This window comes from Chanos chanos, chromosome 5 (genome assembly GCF_902362185.1).
Source record: "Chanos chanos chromosome 5, fChaCha1.1, whole genome shotgun sequence".
Lineage (NCBI taxonomy): Eukaryota > Metazoa > Chordata > Actinopteri > Gonorynchiformes > Chanidae > Chanos > Chanos chanos.
Genome location: NC_044499.1, coordinates 16,494,670 through 16,512,723, shown reverse-complemented (window position 1 = coordinate 16,512,723; position 18,054 = coordinate 16,494,670). Strand labels below are relative to the sequence as shown.

At 40.5% G+C, this 18,054-nt stretch overlaps 1 protein-coding gene across 1 annotated transcript; it reads right to left on the bottom strand.

Annotated features, from left to right (window-relative positions):
• Positions 1–10,822: 10,822 nt before the first annotated feature.
• eif5a2 (eukaryotic translation initiation factor 5A2) lies at positions 10,823–16,215 on the bottom strand. Its single transcript, XM_030774006.1, has 5 exons — positions 16,125–16,215; positions 15,651–15,838; positions 15,333–15,437; positions 14,589–14,720; positions 10,823–13,624 (listed from the first exon to the last, which is right to left on the bottom strand). The coding sequence occupies exons 2-5, from the start codon at positions 15,816–15,818 to the stop codon at positions 13,562–13,564; spliced, it is 468 nt and encodes a 155-aa protein (XP_030629866.1). The 5' UTR covers positions 15,819–15,838; positions 16,125–16,215; the 3' UTR covers positions 10,823–13,561.
• Between the last annotated feature and the right edge of the window lie 1,839 nt (positions 16,216–18,054).

The following is an 18,054-nucleotide window of genomic DNA, read 5'->3' as shown; positions in this document are numbered from 1 at the left end:
TTTGAGACTGGTTGAGTACTTGTATCTGCTTACCCTGCTCGGTGTCTAATAAACAGCTTAAAACAACTCTAATTCCAGTTCAGGTCTTCGAAGTTCAAACAACGATCGTTAAAACTCATGTATAATCTGTGTTATCTGACATATGTTGACTAGTTTAACATGATGTAATTTTGAGCTGGAGTGGAGATGGTCACCTTTCCTCTAACAACCCAGCTTTGAAAGAGTGTCAGATGTGATGATGTAATGTTTGTGAACTACACTCGTTCTCTAATGGCCAAACAATGAAATGGCTTTCTCCTGTGTAAGAACTATTTATGTGCACTCCCAGAAAACCTCGGACAAAACCTTACCCTAAAATAGCCAATCAAAACGATAGCACACTCTTTACTTGTTTTGTCTCATCGATTAGTATTAATCCTCTAATTTCAATTTATACATCGGCAAAGTATGAATAGCTCAAATGTCTGTGAAGTTATAAGCCCCTGAAAATGAGGCCTCTCTCTTAGCCCACAGAGTTGATTACAGAGCTGTACTGTAAACACCCTAATGTCCACATCTCATTTTGAGCATTGTCTCCACAGGGGCCTGTTGTATCATGCACAAAGCTCTCGGTGACACTCTCATGTCAGATTTAATTGGAACAGCGTGTTCGGCGAAGACCGTGAGCGATGGTTGAAATGGTCCGTTAACATGATGTGTCCCAGAGTGACTACCTTTAGCTGCTTTGGTGATGATGCGTTCCTGGGGTCATCCGCTTCCTGTTGCTCGGTCCTGAAGCTCCTGCCCATCCCACAGGAGTTTCGACCTCCGACCCACACGTACTGTATTCCAGGGCAGCTCTATTTTCTTAACTCCACGCCGAATCGGCTCTTCAAACAAACCGAACATATGCCCTTGATTTTCATCTCCTTTGAACGAGGCCTACATCACATTGAGTCAGACTGAAGCAGTCCAAACTAGTCTGAGCACACAAATATTCTTCATACCACACACAGGTTCGCTTATGTAAAAGACATTTACCAAATTACACCCCCCTCCCCCTTCCCTTGTGTCAATGAATTACACATTATTTCATAATTCATGTAATATAATGATTGGGTTTGCCATAAAGCAAATGTAGTTATTGTTGCAGAAACTATTGAAAAAAATTGGTTGTATTTTTAGTATTTTTGTTCCAGTGTGCGGGTAGAAGGGAAGATAGGAACTGAAGCACTGTGAGCACTTTCTTGTTGTGGCGTTATGGTCCGTCTGAGAACACTGAATAATAGCCTGAGAAAATATGACAGTAACTGTGGCTCGCTGTAAATTCTCTCTCCTTCCCCCACAGAGCGTTCAATGTAGATCATCCTTGAGAACACTAGTTTAGAAATGTAGCACTTTACTGGGTCAAAATGCAAAAACAGTTCTATCTTATCACTTTTCTGCATAGCTCTGTAAAATGGTGACCTTCACACATCAGGTTAGGTCTTAATTGTTTTTTTTGTTGTTTTTTTTTATCTGCAATGGCCTTGTAGTAGGCCTGCTGTCTCTGTGCCACAGTATTGCCTTTAGTCTGTGTCACTCATTCTAACCAACTCATGCCAGGAAATGATAAGAGTGCTATTCCACAGAACTGGAGAAAACTGGAGAAGATGACTCAGTGCTAGGCCAGTCTGTAAACATTTGTTTAATGTCTCAGTGACAAATTATATTCTGTACTGCTAAAACTAGTGTGTCACAGTTGGACCAGCTGGTACTTGGGGAAAGTCCGTTTTTTTTTCTGTGGTATCAGACTCTGAACTCTGAAGTGATTAGTACTGTATTTCGAAATGTAACATATTCACAAGATATTGCAGGATATTATCCACTCTCTGATTACTCTCATGAAAATTCTCAAAATACAGAATGGTTTCCACGATGCAAAAAATGAAAACATTTCTTGCAGTTTCTGCTAAAATGAGTAGTACAGTGTTTGAAGGCTGAGGATTCCAATAAGGATAGGCTACATAGACACCTAATAAAAGTGCCATCTCTAATTATTAATTAATACTTGAGTTGAAAAGTACACACCTGTTAGAGATATTATACAAGATGAGGGGTAGACGGATGGGGTGGAGCGGAGATTGGAAACATGATTCCTGAATCTCCAATTGGAGCTTCCCTTGAGTCTTCCCAGAGATTCCCCCTCATCTGGTTTCAATACAGCCACCCCTCTAAGCCTCCCATCTCTCTCTCTCTCTCTCTCTTATTGATTTACTGGTAAAGCGGTAAAGCACACAGAGCCAGATGTGCTCAGACTGGGGGGAATGGGAGAGGTGTGTGTGTGTGTGTGTGTGTGTGTGTGTTGGGGGGTGTCTTTTCTGACAGTGCTTTGGGGCATCTGAAAGATTCTTAAGAAATCCACAGGGCAAAGACAAAATGAGCTTTCAGTAAGGGTAAAAACAGGTGCACAAGAAACACTCCAAATGTACAAAGAGAACACGGTTTCTTGTAAACTACGAAAGTCTGAGATTAGGAATTTAAAAAGGGCCACTCTGACGTCTGACTGAAATCAAATATTATTTTGTTGAGTGTGAGATAAAATAATTTTCCCTTGCCGCTAATTTTTTTTTTTTTTTTGTAGTATTCAAAACATAGCTCAACTATACATGAAAAGAAGAAGCAAATGTTTCAAATGGCTTTGCAATTTTACAGTTAATCCCTTTCATTTCAAAATGAAATAAACTGAAATATGAAATTTCCCCAGAGAGGAGATAAAACATCAGAGGAAAGACTGTTGTGTAATTATGTTGAAAAGTGATATGTAAGCAGTCATTGTGGGCAATCAATTCAAAGATTTATCATGATGAAAAACTTTTATCAGTTAGAGCAATGAACAATCATACTTTTCATCGAGGGGGTGACTTTTCAAACACGGTTTTAGACTCATATTGAATTTTGACCTTCTGTCTACACAGAGCAGAAGAACCATAGTGAATCTTCTCTTTTGTCCCACGATAAAACCAAATCAGAATATTCTCCACACTTACGTAAGAATGTGGCTGAAATGGGCATGTAAGAAGAGACTCAGGATATTTTGTGGAGCACAAACGTGTCGGCCCGCAGAACAACGCACGGTGGTGGACTGAGAACATTGGATTGAGCCAAAAGAGAACAACAAATCTCCATTAAGGAGGCTCCACACTGGACTCAGGAAATGCCTGCCTGATTTTTTGGGAGGGAAAAAAAGAATGTGGTGTTTGCAGAGCAGCTGGGCTTTTGGACACGACCTGCGGAGAGTGTGCAAAGGCCTACGGGTCTGTGGGAACAGGCAAGCTTTAGATGTGGAGCCCTGCTAAATCAGTCTGGGCTCTAAACCCCTTTACCACTTAGGAATGTGAGGGCCTGTAGAGCCAACCAGAGCAGCTCTCTTATCCAATTATGACAGACCCTTTTGGAACCGGTTAACAGAAGGGACTTTCCTCCTCTGATCACCCACTGAACTTACCAAATCTAGTGCTGATTACTACCCCCCCCCCCCCCCCCCCCCCCCCCCCCAAACACACACACACACACACACACACACACACACAAAAGGGAACAACTAAGCAATGCATGTATTAGTGATGCTCCAGTGCTTTATTTAGGCAGTTGATGTAAGAGTACAGTGTAAGAGTACACTGATGTAACTTTGTACACTGAAATTGCATTTGAAAGAACATTATTACTTTCACACTGTTTTCTCTACGGCTGAAAGAAATGTTCATAGTGTTGGATGGCAAAGGTTAAAGCATTAGGCTTTAGAAATTGTCTGAGTGACTGATATGCAGTGTGAAACTATTTCTCAGGCTAGCGATCCCAAAACATGAATTCACCAAAGAGAGTGGATTTTATTTTTTCTGTCCACATATTACTCACAAAGTATATACAAGTGGGATAAATATTATTACAAAATGCATCAAACTGATTTTACCAATCAAACTTTGAGGCTCATCAGTATCTCTGCTAAGAGCCAAGTCTTTGAAGGCCCGTACAGCTGCATTGCATCAGTCACGTCTTGGTACAGTTAGGCTCAGCTCTCAGTCATCGTGTTCTGGGCCAAGATAGAAATGTACCGCTGTGAGTCCAGGTCTCAGATGAACAATTCTGTTGTTACAAATCTATTTCTAAAAGCACTCTGCCTTGGCCCCACTGTTGCTTTAATGTTAACATCAACATAAGAGTACAAAAGGAGGCCGTTTAAAAGACTACTTCTCCCGGAATACTTTCAAAATGATAAACGATCACAATCTTCCCTTTTTTTTTTTTCACATGTTCACTCCATTAAATCTAAATTCAATAAACGTACTTCCCAGAAAACGAGGAGAAAAAAAAAACCCTCAACAACCAACACCCCCCTCCCCCCCCCTCATCCGGAGCTTCACCTTCCACGGTTGCCGGCCGGTCACATCAAAGAGGCGGCGCGGCAGAGGGAGGTGGAGGTCTCGAGACCGTTACGAGTCACGGGAGCAGGCAGCCCCGACTGTCACAGCTCCCCCGCAGAAGAGCACACACTGTTCTGATAAAAGAGCAGCGCCCGACAGAAGAAAAACCAGTGAAGCGGCCACCGCACTGCCTTCACAATACTCCTCTGTGATCGGTTTCCTCCCCTGAGTAACCATCTCTGACAACAGAATCTGATACTCTCTGTCTGAGTATGTGGCTGCGGCCCGTGACCTTAAAAAGCCTGGATAGAAAGAGGTCAGCAGAGGAAATGCCAATCAGGTCTGAGCTGGAAGACCGAGTCGCCTCTTTAAAATGTTAAATTCAACGTCAACGTTAAATTCAAGTTGCAAGCAGTTCTTTTGGTTGTTTCTCTTTTTTTGTTTCTTTTCTTTTTTTTTTTTTTTATAGCTGACTCCCTGAAAATATGAAAGCTATGCACAAGTCGTTGGTCAACAGGAACAAAAGAAAAATATTCCCAGACCAAGGTCAGGAAGTCCTGATAAAACACAGCATCTGCCCAGAAACAGCAGATAGTGAAACAAAACTATCTGAGCCCTGACACACATAACACATTAAGACAGCATTGCTACGACTGTTTTTAAACTTTTCAAAACAAATTAATTGGCAATCCAAGACAACAGGGACTGTGAATGTTGTTTTTAGCGACTTACTCAAGGGATAAACTTACCCAGAGAGGACACGACGGTTGGATTTTAATACATTCCATCATTTCTGTTGATTTACCCCTCTCACACTGTTACAACTCAATAGTAGCGCTTACATAACAACTTTCCGTACACACCTGAGACAGCGTGTGAGCCAAACCACGTTTTTCTCCTTCACTGAACATGAAAGCAGATTCCAATGATTACACAGTCTAGGGAAACAATGGCTGAGAGCCTGAAGAATATCTCATTCAATTACCATACCAGCTCTTAAAAGGGTATCGTCTGATTCCCCCCCCCCCACCCCCACCCCCCACCCCCAAAACCACACCAGAGCTGTGGAATAGTCTGAAACTGGTTCCCAAACAAGAGGAGAAACCTCTCCACTGGGATATTTGTTATACGAGGGCCGGCTGCGTGCGTGTGCTCAAAGGAATATGCAGGATATAAATTTAATCCTACGGTAAGTTACGTTTTATTAAACACAGTTTCTTCATATAGCTGCGTGCTGGTTTTTTTTTCTTTTTTGACCCCACCTCATGTGAAGTGCAGGGACTTCAAAAGGGGCCGGGTTTTACCAACAACATCCCTCTTGTATACAGGAGACCATAAGTAAGGCCAGTGTTTTCAGAGCACAGTTCTTCAGTCTACATCATACCACTGCCTCCCGCTCTCATCTGGATACACTATACAAAAGTCCTTTCTGTCTGCTCGGGGTAACAAGTAATTGTGTCTGAGTTTTAAAGAGCATGAAAAAAAAAAGTCATACCATTTCATTTTTGGAAGCAAGAGTTCTGTCAGCCGTGTTTTAATAAATTTGTGAATCATCATAATTATATAAGGGGCAAGTGGAGGAGCAAAAACAGAAGCTGGAAATGTACAGCACTCTTACAGGGGCCTTGTACTGGTCGTCATATCACTCCTCTTACAGCGTTTTTAAAATTTTCATCACAAACTCACATGATCAAAAAGCCTTTACTTAAGAGAGAACAAGAAAAGCTGGTCTCAACAGCACAGCAACATCTGCATCTAGTTTGTCGCTAGAAAGGTCCTATTCCCAGTATGTAGCACCTTAAACATTCCTAAAGGAAGAGGTCTGGCAGCACAGAGAAATGACAGGAAGAATGACCGGGGCTGGTCTGCATTAGCTCTGGCTGTTTCCGAACCAGCTCGGTGACTCATACTATAGTGACCCCCAGGAAAGGAAAATACTAGAAAAAAGTATGTTTTGAATTGCTGGAGGGCTTAGCTTGTTTCAATCTCGTTTCAGACGCTACTCTCATTTTCTGCAACAAAGCACGACAGTGTCTAACAGGGGACAGTCTGAGTCCAAACCATAGGTCAGAGGTCACTCCTCCAGCAGCTCAGGGGCTTGCAGGTGGCCCTGTGAGTGTGGGTCAAGGTCAACCTCGCCCAACTTCTAAACATCCAGCTACACCCAAACACGCCAGGAAGTGGTAACAGCAGCTACTTGAACCAAATAAGGACATTGCCCACTGAGTGGAACTTTATGGGTCTTTTTTGGAAGGGGACGGGGGGGACGGAGGTGTTCCCAAAATGAACCAAAATGAACAAAGAGCTCAAATTTTTTTCTCTCCCTCTCTCTCTCTCTCTCTCTCTCTCTCTCTCTTTCTTTCTCTCTCTCTTTTTCAAAAAGATTTGATGTAAACGATGTTACTGAACCTGTTCAGTACTGAACCAGTGATATTTAATCCCGCACACAGAGATGTGGTTTCCTGAGTAACAGGGAAAAAGAAAAAAAAAAGAAGCTTGCTCAAAAGAATTTTATCTGTTGATTCATACATTGTTTCAAGGTTTTCCATGGTGAATGGATACAATGGTACAACGTTTAGGACAGTTTAGGGTTTTCAACATGTTTACCTCATGCTCAAGCAGCTGACTGGCAGTTGACTGTGTTTTTGTGACTCATGCGGTACCTATGGGGCTGAAAGTAATGAAAGCACTTCTCATATAGACCAAGTCAGGGGTCATGAGCAGAGCTACATCTGCGTTGAATCAGTGCTCTAGTCTCTGGCTCTGAGTGGCTCGGAGCCGTGGAATATAAACGGCACCTGTCCTTACTTCCCTTTCCTTTGGAACCTAACAAGGCCATTCTGATGTCTTGACATCACAAACATTAATGGGGAAAAACAAATGGGAGGAGAATAGCTGAGGAAAAATGCATATAGTCAACATTGCAAGAATGTCAGCAAACACAGCTTTAGTAGGGTTGTTCAAGGCTGTGTACTATGGTTCTGTCTTGGCTGTTCGCTAAGTGCAATATTACACTGCCATCTAGTGGCCACAGAGCTCATTTATCATAAATACTACTAACTCACCATGGCTTGGGTAGTCTTCTGTTCTGCTTCTGGGAGACACTGGCTAATGTAATGTCTACTAATCTTCTCTCTTTATTATCCATCACTGCAGTATATGATCATCATAAAAAAATCATTATAATAATCTTTTACTACTGACTTTTTTTTGTGGAAAAGGTGTCACTTTGAACCAGTGTACATTTTTCTTGAATATATTTCAGAAAGACTCTGAAGGGGAGAGGTCACAGTCCCTTTCTAAGAGGGTGTATGGAAAGATTTTGAAAGCAGCAAAATTTCAGATCTGATTTTTTTTTAAATTAATAATTAAATTTAAAAGGAAATTTAAATATCGTGATTTTTAAGGCTTATTTCAGTAGATACACTAAGTTTCAGTAAAGCTTTCTACAAGATGTTTCAGATAACTGGTTATATTGCTCCAGATCCTTGTGGACATTTTAAAAGCCAGCTCTAAGAGCACATTTTGTCAAACACCATATCCTGATGGCCCATCCTGAGCCGCTCTAACGACAGGCCTACGACCGACATCAGCAGTTGGCAGGCAGCAGAAGTGTGAAGGCCTTATCTGACCTACTTTACAGAATTTCTGGCCTCGGGAAAGAGACAGTGCCTTCAGCGAGAGCATGCCAAGGGCATCTGGGTTGGAAACGACTAGAAGGAAAGTGGTAGCAACATTCAAAGTCATTTCAAAGTCAGCACTTCACTGCAGACTGATCCAGCCCAGATTCTGCTTATGGCAGCGAGGCATTCACTATTAACGGATCCGTTTTTTGGGGTTATTTTTAAGTCTTTTGTTTATGTTGCCTTTACACTAGTACATTACTATTTAACAACGGTGCATTTTCTTCTCTTTTCCTTAAAATAGCAATTTCATGTATACACTGAAAACATGACGTGCAACTTCCACGGCAGAATGCAGAACGAGTGATGTTTCTCTTACCGGTTAGGAGAATAGAAAAACAGGAGTAGGCTATACTGTGCGGTTGGCCTCTCCACCTGCCTTTCAGCTGGTGGCTGTTCTGGTCTTTCCTGTCTGCGGCAGTGCACATATTAACTCATAAGGCGTTCTGGGACAGTAGCCAGACACAATAAGAAAGGCTCGTGAAAGGAGTGACGCTGGGCTGGAAGGAAGCAGTTTGGGCTTTTCTTGACTCCTCATCCCAACACACTGACTCTTAACAAGACCACAGAACAAGGCAAGTGAAACAGTAACTCTGGTCTATCAAAGTGATATGTGTACAATAAATGTTCTGAATTACATACCCTGACTTTACTAGAGCGGTTTGAGTACAAAAAACTAAGTGCGCTAACTGTAACAAAGTGCTGAAGCCTATTCTAAAGCATGCCACGGACTTCTGAAAGCTCTCTGTTGAAATAAACACACTTGTTTTGCATTTTAATGCATTTGTTTAGGCACTGGATCCCAACAACAACCACCTTTATGTCTGGTAATGACTTCACTGTCATCACTGGGAAACAGATACCCTGCAGACAAACGAGATGACATCATCTGGAAATTAATACATCGTTTTAAGAATAAACAGCGATAGGGGCATTCAGGTAATTTGGGTTTAAAGTTTGATTTCCTCATCAGTATCTGTGGAGCCCAGTGATTTAGAATCGGTAAATTAAAAACTTCTCAGGAAACTCCCACCCCAGTGAATTTCACGCCTTAAGAATATAGGTGTCCCCATAAACAGATCTCAGTTTTACATTGGATTATTACTGTATGTTATGTTGTCCCAAATGTAAGAAATGAGCAATGACAAGAACTCGTTGCTTGAATATCCCATAAACAAAATGAAAGGGTCACTCTCAAATAAGGTAGAGACAGCAAAGAGAAAGAAGTGTGTGTTCTGAGACAAAAGAGACAAATAGCCCATTTTTGTTTTCTCTGTAAGTTTATTGCTAATTGTTTCTCATTTTTTTCTCCATCTGTTCCATACCAGGGGTATGTAAATAAGAATAACCATTGTCCTAAAACAAACACCAATCTGTTCTGACAGGATTCAGTACATTCCTTCTGAAGCTCTACCGGTCCAGAAATGGTTCTGATCTTAGCCGTTTGTCACTGACAGTTGGGCTGACTCTTGAAACAGCTTACTGGACAAAATAGCCATGACTTGACAGCAAAAGAAAGCTGGAGGTCAAATCTATTCAATTTCAGACTGAGTGAGACGTGAATAAAAAGCCAGCTGACTGACAATTTGGCTGGACACCATAAAAATGTCCAGTAGAAAAGCGCTGCCAGAAAATGAACACATTTTGCAGGATAATAAGTCAAGCCTACAGTCTCAGAGAGCAGCCCTGCTTAGTAAAACAGCAGCAGCAAAAAAAAAAAAATTTGATTCAGAAAAGCAATTGCCAATCAATGTGTAACAACTAAGACCAGAACTCAGGGACCCTCATAAACTTTTACATTGGTCAACAAGAATATGAAGAGCTACTAAAAGCAAATGCATTTAACTGTGGTCTGTACTGTCATGTGCATGTCATCTGAACACTATAAACCTGAGTCACCCTGTTCTTTAAAGATCAAAATGTCAGTGTTCAAGTTCTGCAATACTGCCTTCAGGCTCCAGTAGAGCTCCAAGTTACTTCTCCCTCTAGTCTGAGTCACATCTACCATGCACAGGTTAAGTCAATATTACTGTGTGGATATTTCCAAAGTCAAAATAGATATGCGTACTTGGGGGAAAAAATACAAGATATTCATAAATCAGTCTAGGTAATTTTTCTGCAATAAGGGGATACAATGCCCCATTTAGCAAACCAAGTTAATTTGCCTGAAGTGAGTTGCGCACTGAAAAAGCCAATAGATAATACCCGATTATTAGCAGTAAAGTAAAATGTAAGCTCAACTTTTAAGCTACTTTTCTGAAGCATCAAATCAAACAAATCTAAATTTGACTGCTATAGATAGCACACAAGATATGTATAAAACTGGAAAATATTTCTTTTCCTTAATGCTCTGACAACTGGGTACCTAGCCGAGGTATGTCTATGTTTTTGTTTTTTTTGTTTTTTTAAGCATAACACAACGAAAGCATTAACAGATGGTAGTGCTAAACATAATCCTAATGATACATTAAGGGGGGAATTCTCCTGCCCCCTGTATCAAACACAACAATCAAGATTCAACATGAACAACTGGAGTAATTAAAAAGAGAGTAAAGATAAAGAAAACTTGTTCCCCATCTCTTTTTTCAAACTGTGCAACCATACATACAAAACAATAAACATGTATCAAAAGTAAGCACTAAACGTCTGAACAACAGCCATGAAAAAACTCTTCATACTTCTTAGTGTAAGAGCCAGTCATACATTTGACAGAAAACTAAACAAATATACAAAGAGGAAAAAAAAAAAAAAAAAAAAAAGTACCCGACTAAATTTTGGAAGTCATGAGATGCTTTTGAAGCCACTGAGCATGGACACTACGTCCCAATGCCAATCCAGGAGCCAAGCCACTGTCTCAGGCAGGACAAAGAGAATGGAAAATCTATGCCATTCTGACTGGTCAGAGGACAAACCATTCTGTGCCGTCAACAGGTTGAGGTCTGGTTTGGCATGAGGCCAATTGTTTGGATCATTCCCCTTCGTCAGGATAGGCAAACCTCACCGTGCAGGGATGCAACGATGCATGCTTTTATTCTGATCTAGCATGGATGAACTGAACCATGATAAGCTCAATCCAGTGAGCGTGTCTAGGGATGGAGAAAAAAAAAAAGCCTGTATACCTGCAGAGGGAAGATTACCTAGACCCGATTAAGACCATTCAAGGTGACCTTCAGGATCAGATACATCTTGCTTCTGAATCCCAGCGTTTGAATCAGGGGGAAAAAACAGTAAGAATTATATTCACCATGGTGATCATTTCTGTTCAATGTAAAGCAGTGTCCAAAATAAGCATGACAAAGTCATTTAGAATAGCGTCATGTGGGCTGAAAGTGAACGTTTTTCTTTTTAACACTATTACTAAAGCACATCAGGTAAACAGGTACTCAAGGATAGAAAAGCAGCAAGATTTTAAACAACAAGGACCTCGTGCCACTGTTTGTTGTTGTTTTCTTGTTGTGTTTTCTGTTTGTTGTTGTTTTCTTGTTGTGCACAACAATGTTGGTGCACTACATCTTGACCAGATCGGTAGATGAGATATTTTTGATAGGGAATAATGAAAAGGCTAAAGGAACTGTGAGTCATCAGCTGCATGCTTGTGCTTTGTCAGTAGCCCTGTATGAATGAAGTGCTGTCTAGAGAGAAGAGAAAGCAGACAATCTTTACCGCATGCTGTTATGCATGCATTGCTTTTGGTTGGGTGAAACACTAGGATCAGTCACAAAAGCAAAAATGTAACACCTCAATCTATATAAAACAAACTTCAGGTCTACAGGAAAAAAACAAGACATAGTAAATTAAAATCAAAAGGAATGTTTCGACAAGGGATATGAAGACATTATCAATGCTATATAAAAAGGCTAAAAACAGTCATTCCATGGGAGGTATAAACAGCATACCCTTGCATACAATTTTGCAGGAGGCTCGTCACATACAAAAGAAGAAAAGAGGGGGATAAAAAAAAAAAAACATGTAGAAATGGATGAAACCAGTCTTGATAACCAAAACAATGAAACTGCCAGGGATATTTGCTTGTTCATTGACAGACTCTGTGACTTCCCCTTACAAAGAGACCAATTAAATGAAAGAGAGAGATCCTAAACCTTCTTTAGATATTAGCTTGGAAAAATAAGTGGTAGTCTAGTTAATCAAATCAGTCGAGTATTAAGTTGTACTCTACTTGATTCTGCAAAAAAAAATCCCAATGTCTGGGCGTGTAGGACATCAAATTATGGCTTTAGGAAGACTGCTTTTATCGGTGGTCTTGAGAAGTTTGCCTGCCACTCTTAGGTTTTCGAAATTTAACGCAAGTGACCAGTCAATTCAGGCTATCACCCAACCCATGACAAGTGAGAAGGTTCGCAAATGATTTTTCTCTGTGTAAGGGCTGAGAATATACAAGGCTTCATTTAGGCTGCAAATATATTGTTTTACTTTTCACTTCCACTCGCAAAGATTAAGCACGGCTTCAATTTGGATAACCCACAGCAAACTCAGATTTAGTCAGCCAATCTACCCAGTATGCAGTATAATCAACATTTCCTCATTCTCAATCATCTACTATGGGCCGAGCATCAAGCATGTCTCAAACTTCAACCGACATATTAAGCAGGGCGCAGGATGCTTGACGATCTCAAAAATACCAAAAGGGAAACAAACAAACAAAAACTTTTCTCTTTTTTTTTTTTCTTCATTTTTCTTTTTTGTTCTTATTTAAGTCTTCAGTCTGGTGACAAAGGCCTCGAGTGAAAATAAAAAGAGAACTTGTCATCACCCTTGCCTCTAGTTGACTTCCTCCCCAGCATGCAGCGAGGTGTCAAAGCGACATTCAGAGAAAGCCTACCTAGCAGAGGTTTACACAGGCTTTGACACAGATGTGGATGTGCCATACGCTGGCCAACTAGTCAGTGTCATTCAGAGAGGTAATCGTGCATCGCCAAGTGGTCTGCGATGGCTGCTAACTGATTTAAAAGAAAACAGACTGGCATCTGAACAAATCACAGAGGTTTTTCTTTTTTTTTTAATGCAATGGTGAATTGGTTAATCTTCTCTAAGACTAATCTAAAGTGCTAACTGTCCATGGCTTGGCTGGCATTACAAATAAAATCAGTCTAAAATGTGTTCAAAGACCATAGTGGCTAACCAACAAGCCTAATGTTAACAGGTCAACAGAACAATACAAATGGATTCCTTTTTGGTGAGGAATGTTAAGCAGGGAAGCTGGAATATGGAAGCCTAACGGATGGAATTAAGAAGTCTAACGGATGGAATTAAAGAAAAAAAAAAGAGAGAGAGGGAGAGAAAAAGAAAAACCTCAGTGATTTGAGAACATGCCAATCAATCATTAGCCAAAGAGACAGTTATAAAGGTCCAGCACGGATTTGGATAAACAGAAACAATTTGAGGTTGTTTGTGAAGGCCATAGCTTTGGTGACATTTGGAACGCAAATGTAAGATCTGTAGTGCAGGCCTCAGTCTGAGCGGCCAGCCCTTCTCTTTTTACTTGGTTATGTTCTTGATCCCGACAGCACACTCTTCTCCCATGGCAGACAGCACAGTGATCTGAGAGAGCAGACAAGAAGCATTACGTCCACTCTAACTGTGAAAAGTCAGCAATTTCATATCTCCCTTTGACCAGGATATAGAGAAAATATTAATCCTTCAAGAGTCAACCAATTTGTATCGTAAACCAGTCCTAATTTTGCATCAGGGTTCAAGACTTGAACTTTAAATAACTGCTATTTTGCAAAGCTTAAGCCAAACTGCTTGGATATATTCCACTGATCTCCAGAGGAATTCAGCTTTGTGCAGTATAAATTCTCTCACAAATTGTTAAAAAACCCTCAACAAAAGTGAATGGCATCTCTTTAAATAACCATAAATGACTCAGAGACCTACCTAAGTCACCAATGATACCTGACATGCAAAAGCACCCATTGTTATAAGGCTGTCTTTGACTTGTACTGCGGCTTATACAATACCCCAAAATGAATTCTGAGTTGGCACTGCTTCTAAACATATAAAAATAAATATAAACATTAAATAAATTCCCTATATTATGACTGCACCCTGTTCACTAGATATGTGGAGCTTAACATGTTATGCACTTATGCCACAATACAATGCAATATGAATATGTGAATTAGCCTGCACGAAACATCTCAGTCTTCATCAAAATATAAACTGACACATACATTTGTGAAACATACATAGAACGTAAGCAGAATTTTCCCCATTCCTGACATCAGGAAATGCAATGCACCAAAATACACTGTTTTCAATTTATTCAAAATTGGGAGTTCCAGGAAAACCTGATTACTAATCATTTCATTGTTTTAAACAGAAAAGAATTTAGACGTATACTGAGGTTTGTTCCCTGACTGGTTGAAAGATTTCATGGTATGCAGCTTTCTGAAAGAGTTTGGGGAAGGAAGAAAAACACAAGCTGTTTATTTGGAGCATATCCTTTAACCACTACACCAAAGAACAATTAAGATAGGTATCACAGAAAAAGGCAGACACTCACCATAATTTCCTCCCCAGCCTCATGTCTGGCATCAATCTCCTTTCCCACGTCACCCTCGGGCAGTCTCAGATCATCACGTACGTCCCCATTTTCTTTCAACAGAGATAGGAAGCCGTCGGAAATGTCCAGCAGCTACAACACACGGGATGGGGGCAAAAACAACATGTTAACGTTATAAACAACACTCACAACAAGAACATGAGATGAGTTTCTCAGCGATGGATCCTGCACTTTATTCTACGCATGAAAGGGTGACACAGAAGGCAAAATGATCATACAAAGCTTGCCACATAGTCCAAGAGAAAACTTTTCTCCTTAGTTTTTTATCAGTAATACACAACAATCATGGTTCCGCGGATCTCATAATTGACCACACAACCATACATTTATGTTTTAAAACATATATTTTGTCTTTCTCCTTACAAGTTCATGAATATGGTGAAAAAAATATTCTGTGTGTTGGGTACTATCTGTGGATAACGCTATAGGAAGACACCCTTACAGTTAGTCAGATCAAAGGACATTAAAAAGCATATTTCACATATAAAATACTGAACATTCAGCGGTATACAGTCGTACCAGATTGAGTCACAGAGCAACTTGTCTTATTTTAAAGTGCCTACATGGCAAAATCTTTAAAGACAATCAGTGAAAAAGACTTTCTATTGGGTTTGTTTTGTTTTTGATTCCTTGGAGCATGTGACATATAACTTACTGGATTAAAGTGAGAAGGACATAGCTCACCTGATAGTCTTGTCTCCGAGTATTAGGAACATCCATGTTGTGAGTGGAGGGGCAGATATCTTCATACTTCTTGCCAGTGAATATGTCAATTCCCACCAGGTGCACCTGAGGGACAAAGTCATTTCCTGTGACATCTCACATGCTACAACCCAATGCCCTTGCAACTGGTACCTTAATTTATAGAGGGGTCTTTTCTAAGCCCTAAAAGCAGAAAATGTTGCACAGAGCATTTAGTGTATTGCTGTTCTTCAATCACATTTCAGCCAGTTATTCCTAGTATTATTACTTTATATTCATGTAAGTGGCCGACAACTATACCTTTGCATGACCGTGCTTGCCGGTCTTGGAAGTTGACATTTCCACTATCTTGCAGGGGCGTCCCTTCAGCACCACAAATCCATTCTTGCGCAGAGCACTGCACTGCATGGGGAACGTTTCGGAAGCCCCAGAATGTCCGCTGGTGAAATCGGTATCTGGATCCGCCATGGTGAGTCGATTTGTGTGCTCTTAGATGAAGAAAGATGTAAACAGTCACTGCATTAATTTACTATATATGGCATTACTTCGCACTTACAGTGATGTTAAAGGCTTTGCATAACTTCACTTTCCGTAATTAAATCACCACTGTCTAACTTGACAACTACACAAATCTGTGCCTTCCTCCATATTTTTTTGCCTTTTTATCGAGCTAGTAAATTCAGCGTCGAGTTTAAAACGACCAGCTGGATAAATTACAAGGACAAATATTTGCTGATAATCTCATTCATACATGAAAAGCTACTGACTTCCTACCAGGCCGACTGACGCTCTCGGTCTGCTTGCAAACTTCACTTAGAACTATTTGAACAGTCTGTACCCTGTCGAACAGGCCTCAGGGCTTGCGCAGCCTATAAGACAGTTCATGTAAAGTTAGCGCAGTTGTTTTACATGGCAACATTTCACTGACTTGAGCATAAGAAATACATAAACGTCTTTCTGTTTAACCTACAATAAAGAAGCAATTTGTAAACACAGAATTATCTGTTCATTTAAGCGAGAACTGACAGACTTCACTGGTCATTGAAACAGGAGTGGCATTTCGCCCGGCTCGCGACGCAGTGGCTCGAGCTAGTAAATAAAACTATCAACTAGCTTACCTTGAGCTTAGTTGGTGGAGAGCGGACCGTTAAAGAAACGCAACGGTTAGCGTATCTATTTTACTTGTATACACAAACAACAGCGCACATAAGCAAGCTAATTACGTCTTTAAAAACAAAGCTCTACTAGGAGCAGCTGTTAATTACTTCCACAACAATTTCAGTATCAACACTAACTTAACCGAGGAACATTCAAAACCGCTCATTAACTCCGCCAGCTAGTCCACTAGCCCGTTACTTGTACAAAGAACACTGGGCTCAATTTGACTGAATCTCCGCGGCCTCGGTTGTTCAGTCAGATATTAGCTCAAGGCATAAAACTCATTCACATGGTAAATTTCATATCTCGTAAGGCAAATTACTGAAGATGAGCTCAACTGTACTGAAAACATGACGTTGTCCAGGCCCTATGCCTCCCTTTCATTTAGCCATCTCAAGGCAAAGGGACAAATATTAGCCAGACTGTATGTCTTAAAACCATTTTCAAACGTGCACAACCAATAAACGAGGAACCAACCGATTTGGTTAGACTCACTTACATCTCTTTTGCGAACGTTCACTACAACAATGTAATACAGAGTCGCAGAAACATGCAAAACAGTTCTCTAAACTGTAAAAAGCATGCGTTTCACCAGTTCCTTACCTTCCAACAATAGGGCTATGTTACTGCGCATGCGCCCCCACTTCGCTGCAGCAAGATTTTTTTCTCTAAAGGGCGGGGACGAACTCCCTCGAATGTAATGGATGAAATAACTCACAGACTTTGACAAAATTTCCGAGGTCCCTTTTTGCAGATGAAACAACACGTATATGGGTATTACGTCGTCTGGACATTTCCATATAATTGTGTGCAAATAACATTTGCTGCACTCCTTGTCAAGTGCCTTATGTTATGATTATGTAATGAGTATGTATTACAAAGTGAAATAATGGCTGAAAACGACTTTTGCTGAGGAAATTAAATTACAAATTGTATAACTTCGCCACTTTTGTTCATTCAAATTTGCCAGAATAGATAGCTTTCCTTGTGGTTGGGTCCTCGGTAGGCGAGCATGGTAGGTTCCTACGTCCACATCTTGTTGCCATACACACAACATTAAGACACTTTTTCATCGCTCTTCTTTGATCAGAATAACTAAATTTAATTATGGAATAAATCGAGAGAAATCCAGTCCTCGTTGTTCAGGTGTCTCTCCACATCTCATCATATGACCTCCGTCATACAGACGTGATTAATACCGCAATCCAGTCAATGTAGAGGCAATAAGCATATTAGGGTTTCATCTGTCCGATAGAGCAGATGAGAAGCCTCTTTCATGCCAGTTTACTAACATACTGAGGAACTGAAAGAAAACAGAGAATAAATCTGTGCCAGACTATTCGGACTATTCGGATAGATTCTAGGGGGTTATTTTGTAAAACCCATAGTTAAGCATAATAGTCAGAAAGACGGAGTACGAAGATCACACTATTCATTTGTAGGGTGAGGCTACATTATGAAACGCAAATTTCTATTGCGTTTCAGTTATCCTGTAACCATAGGAGAACCACAGGCTAACGTTAGTTGACGTTAGTTGAATGTTTTG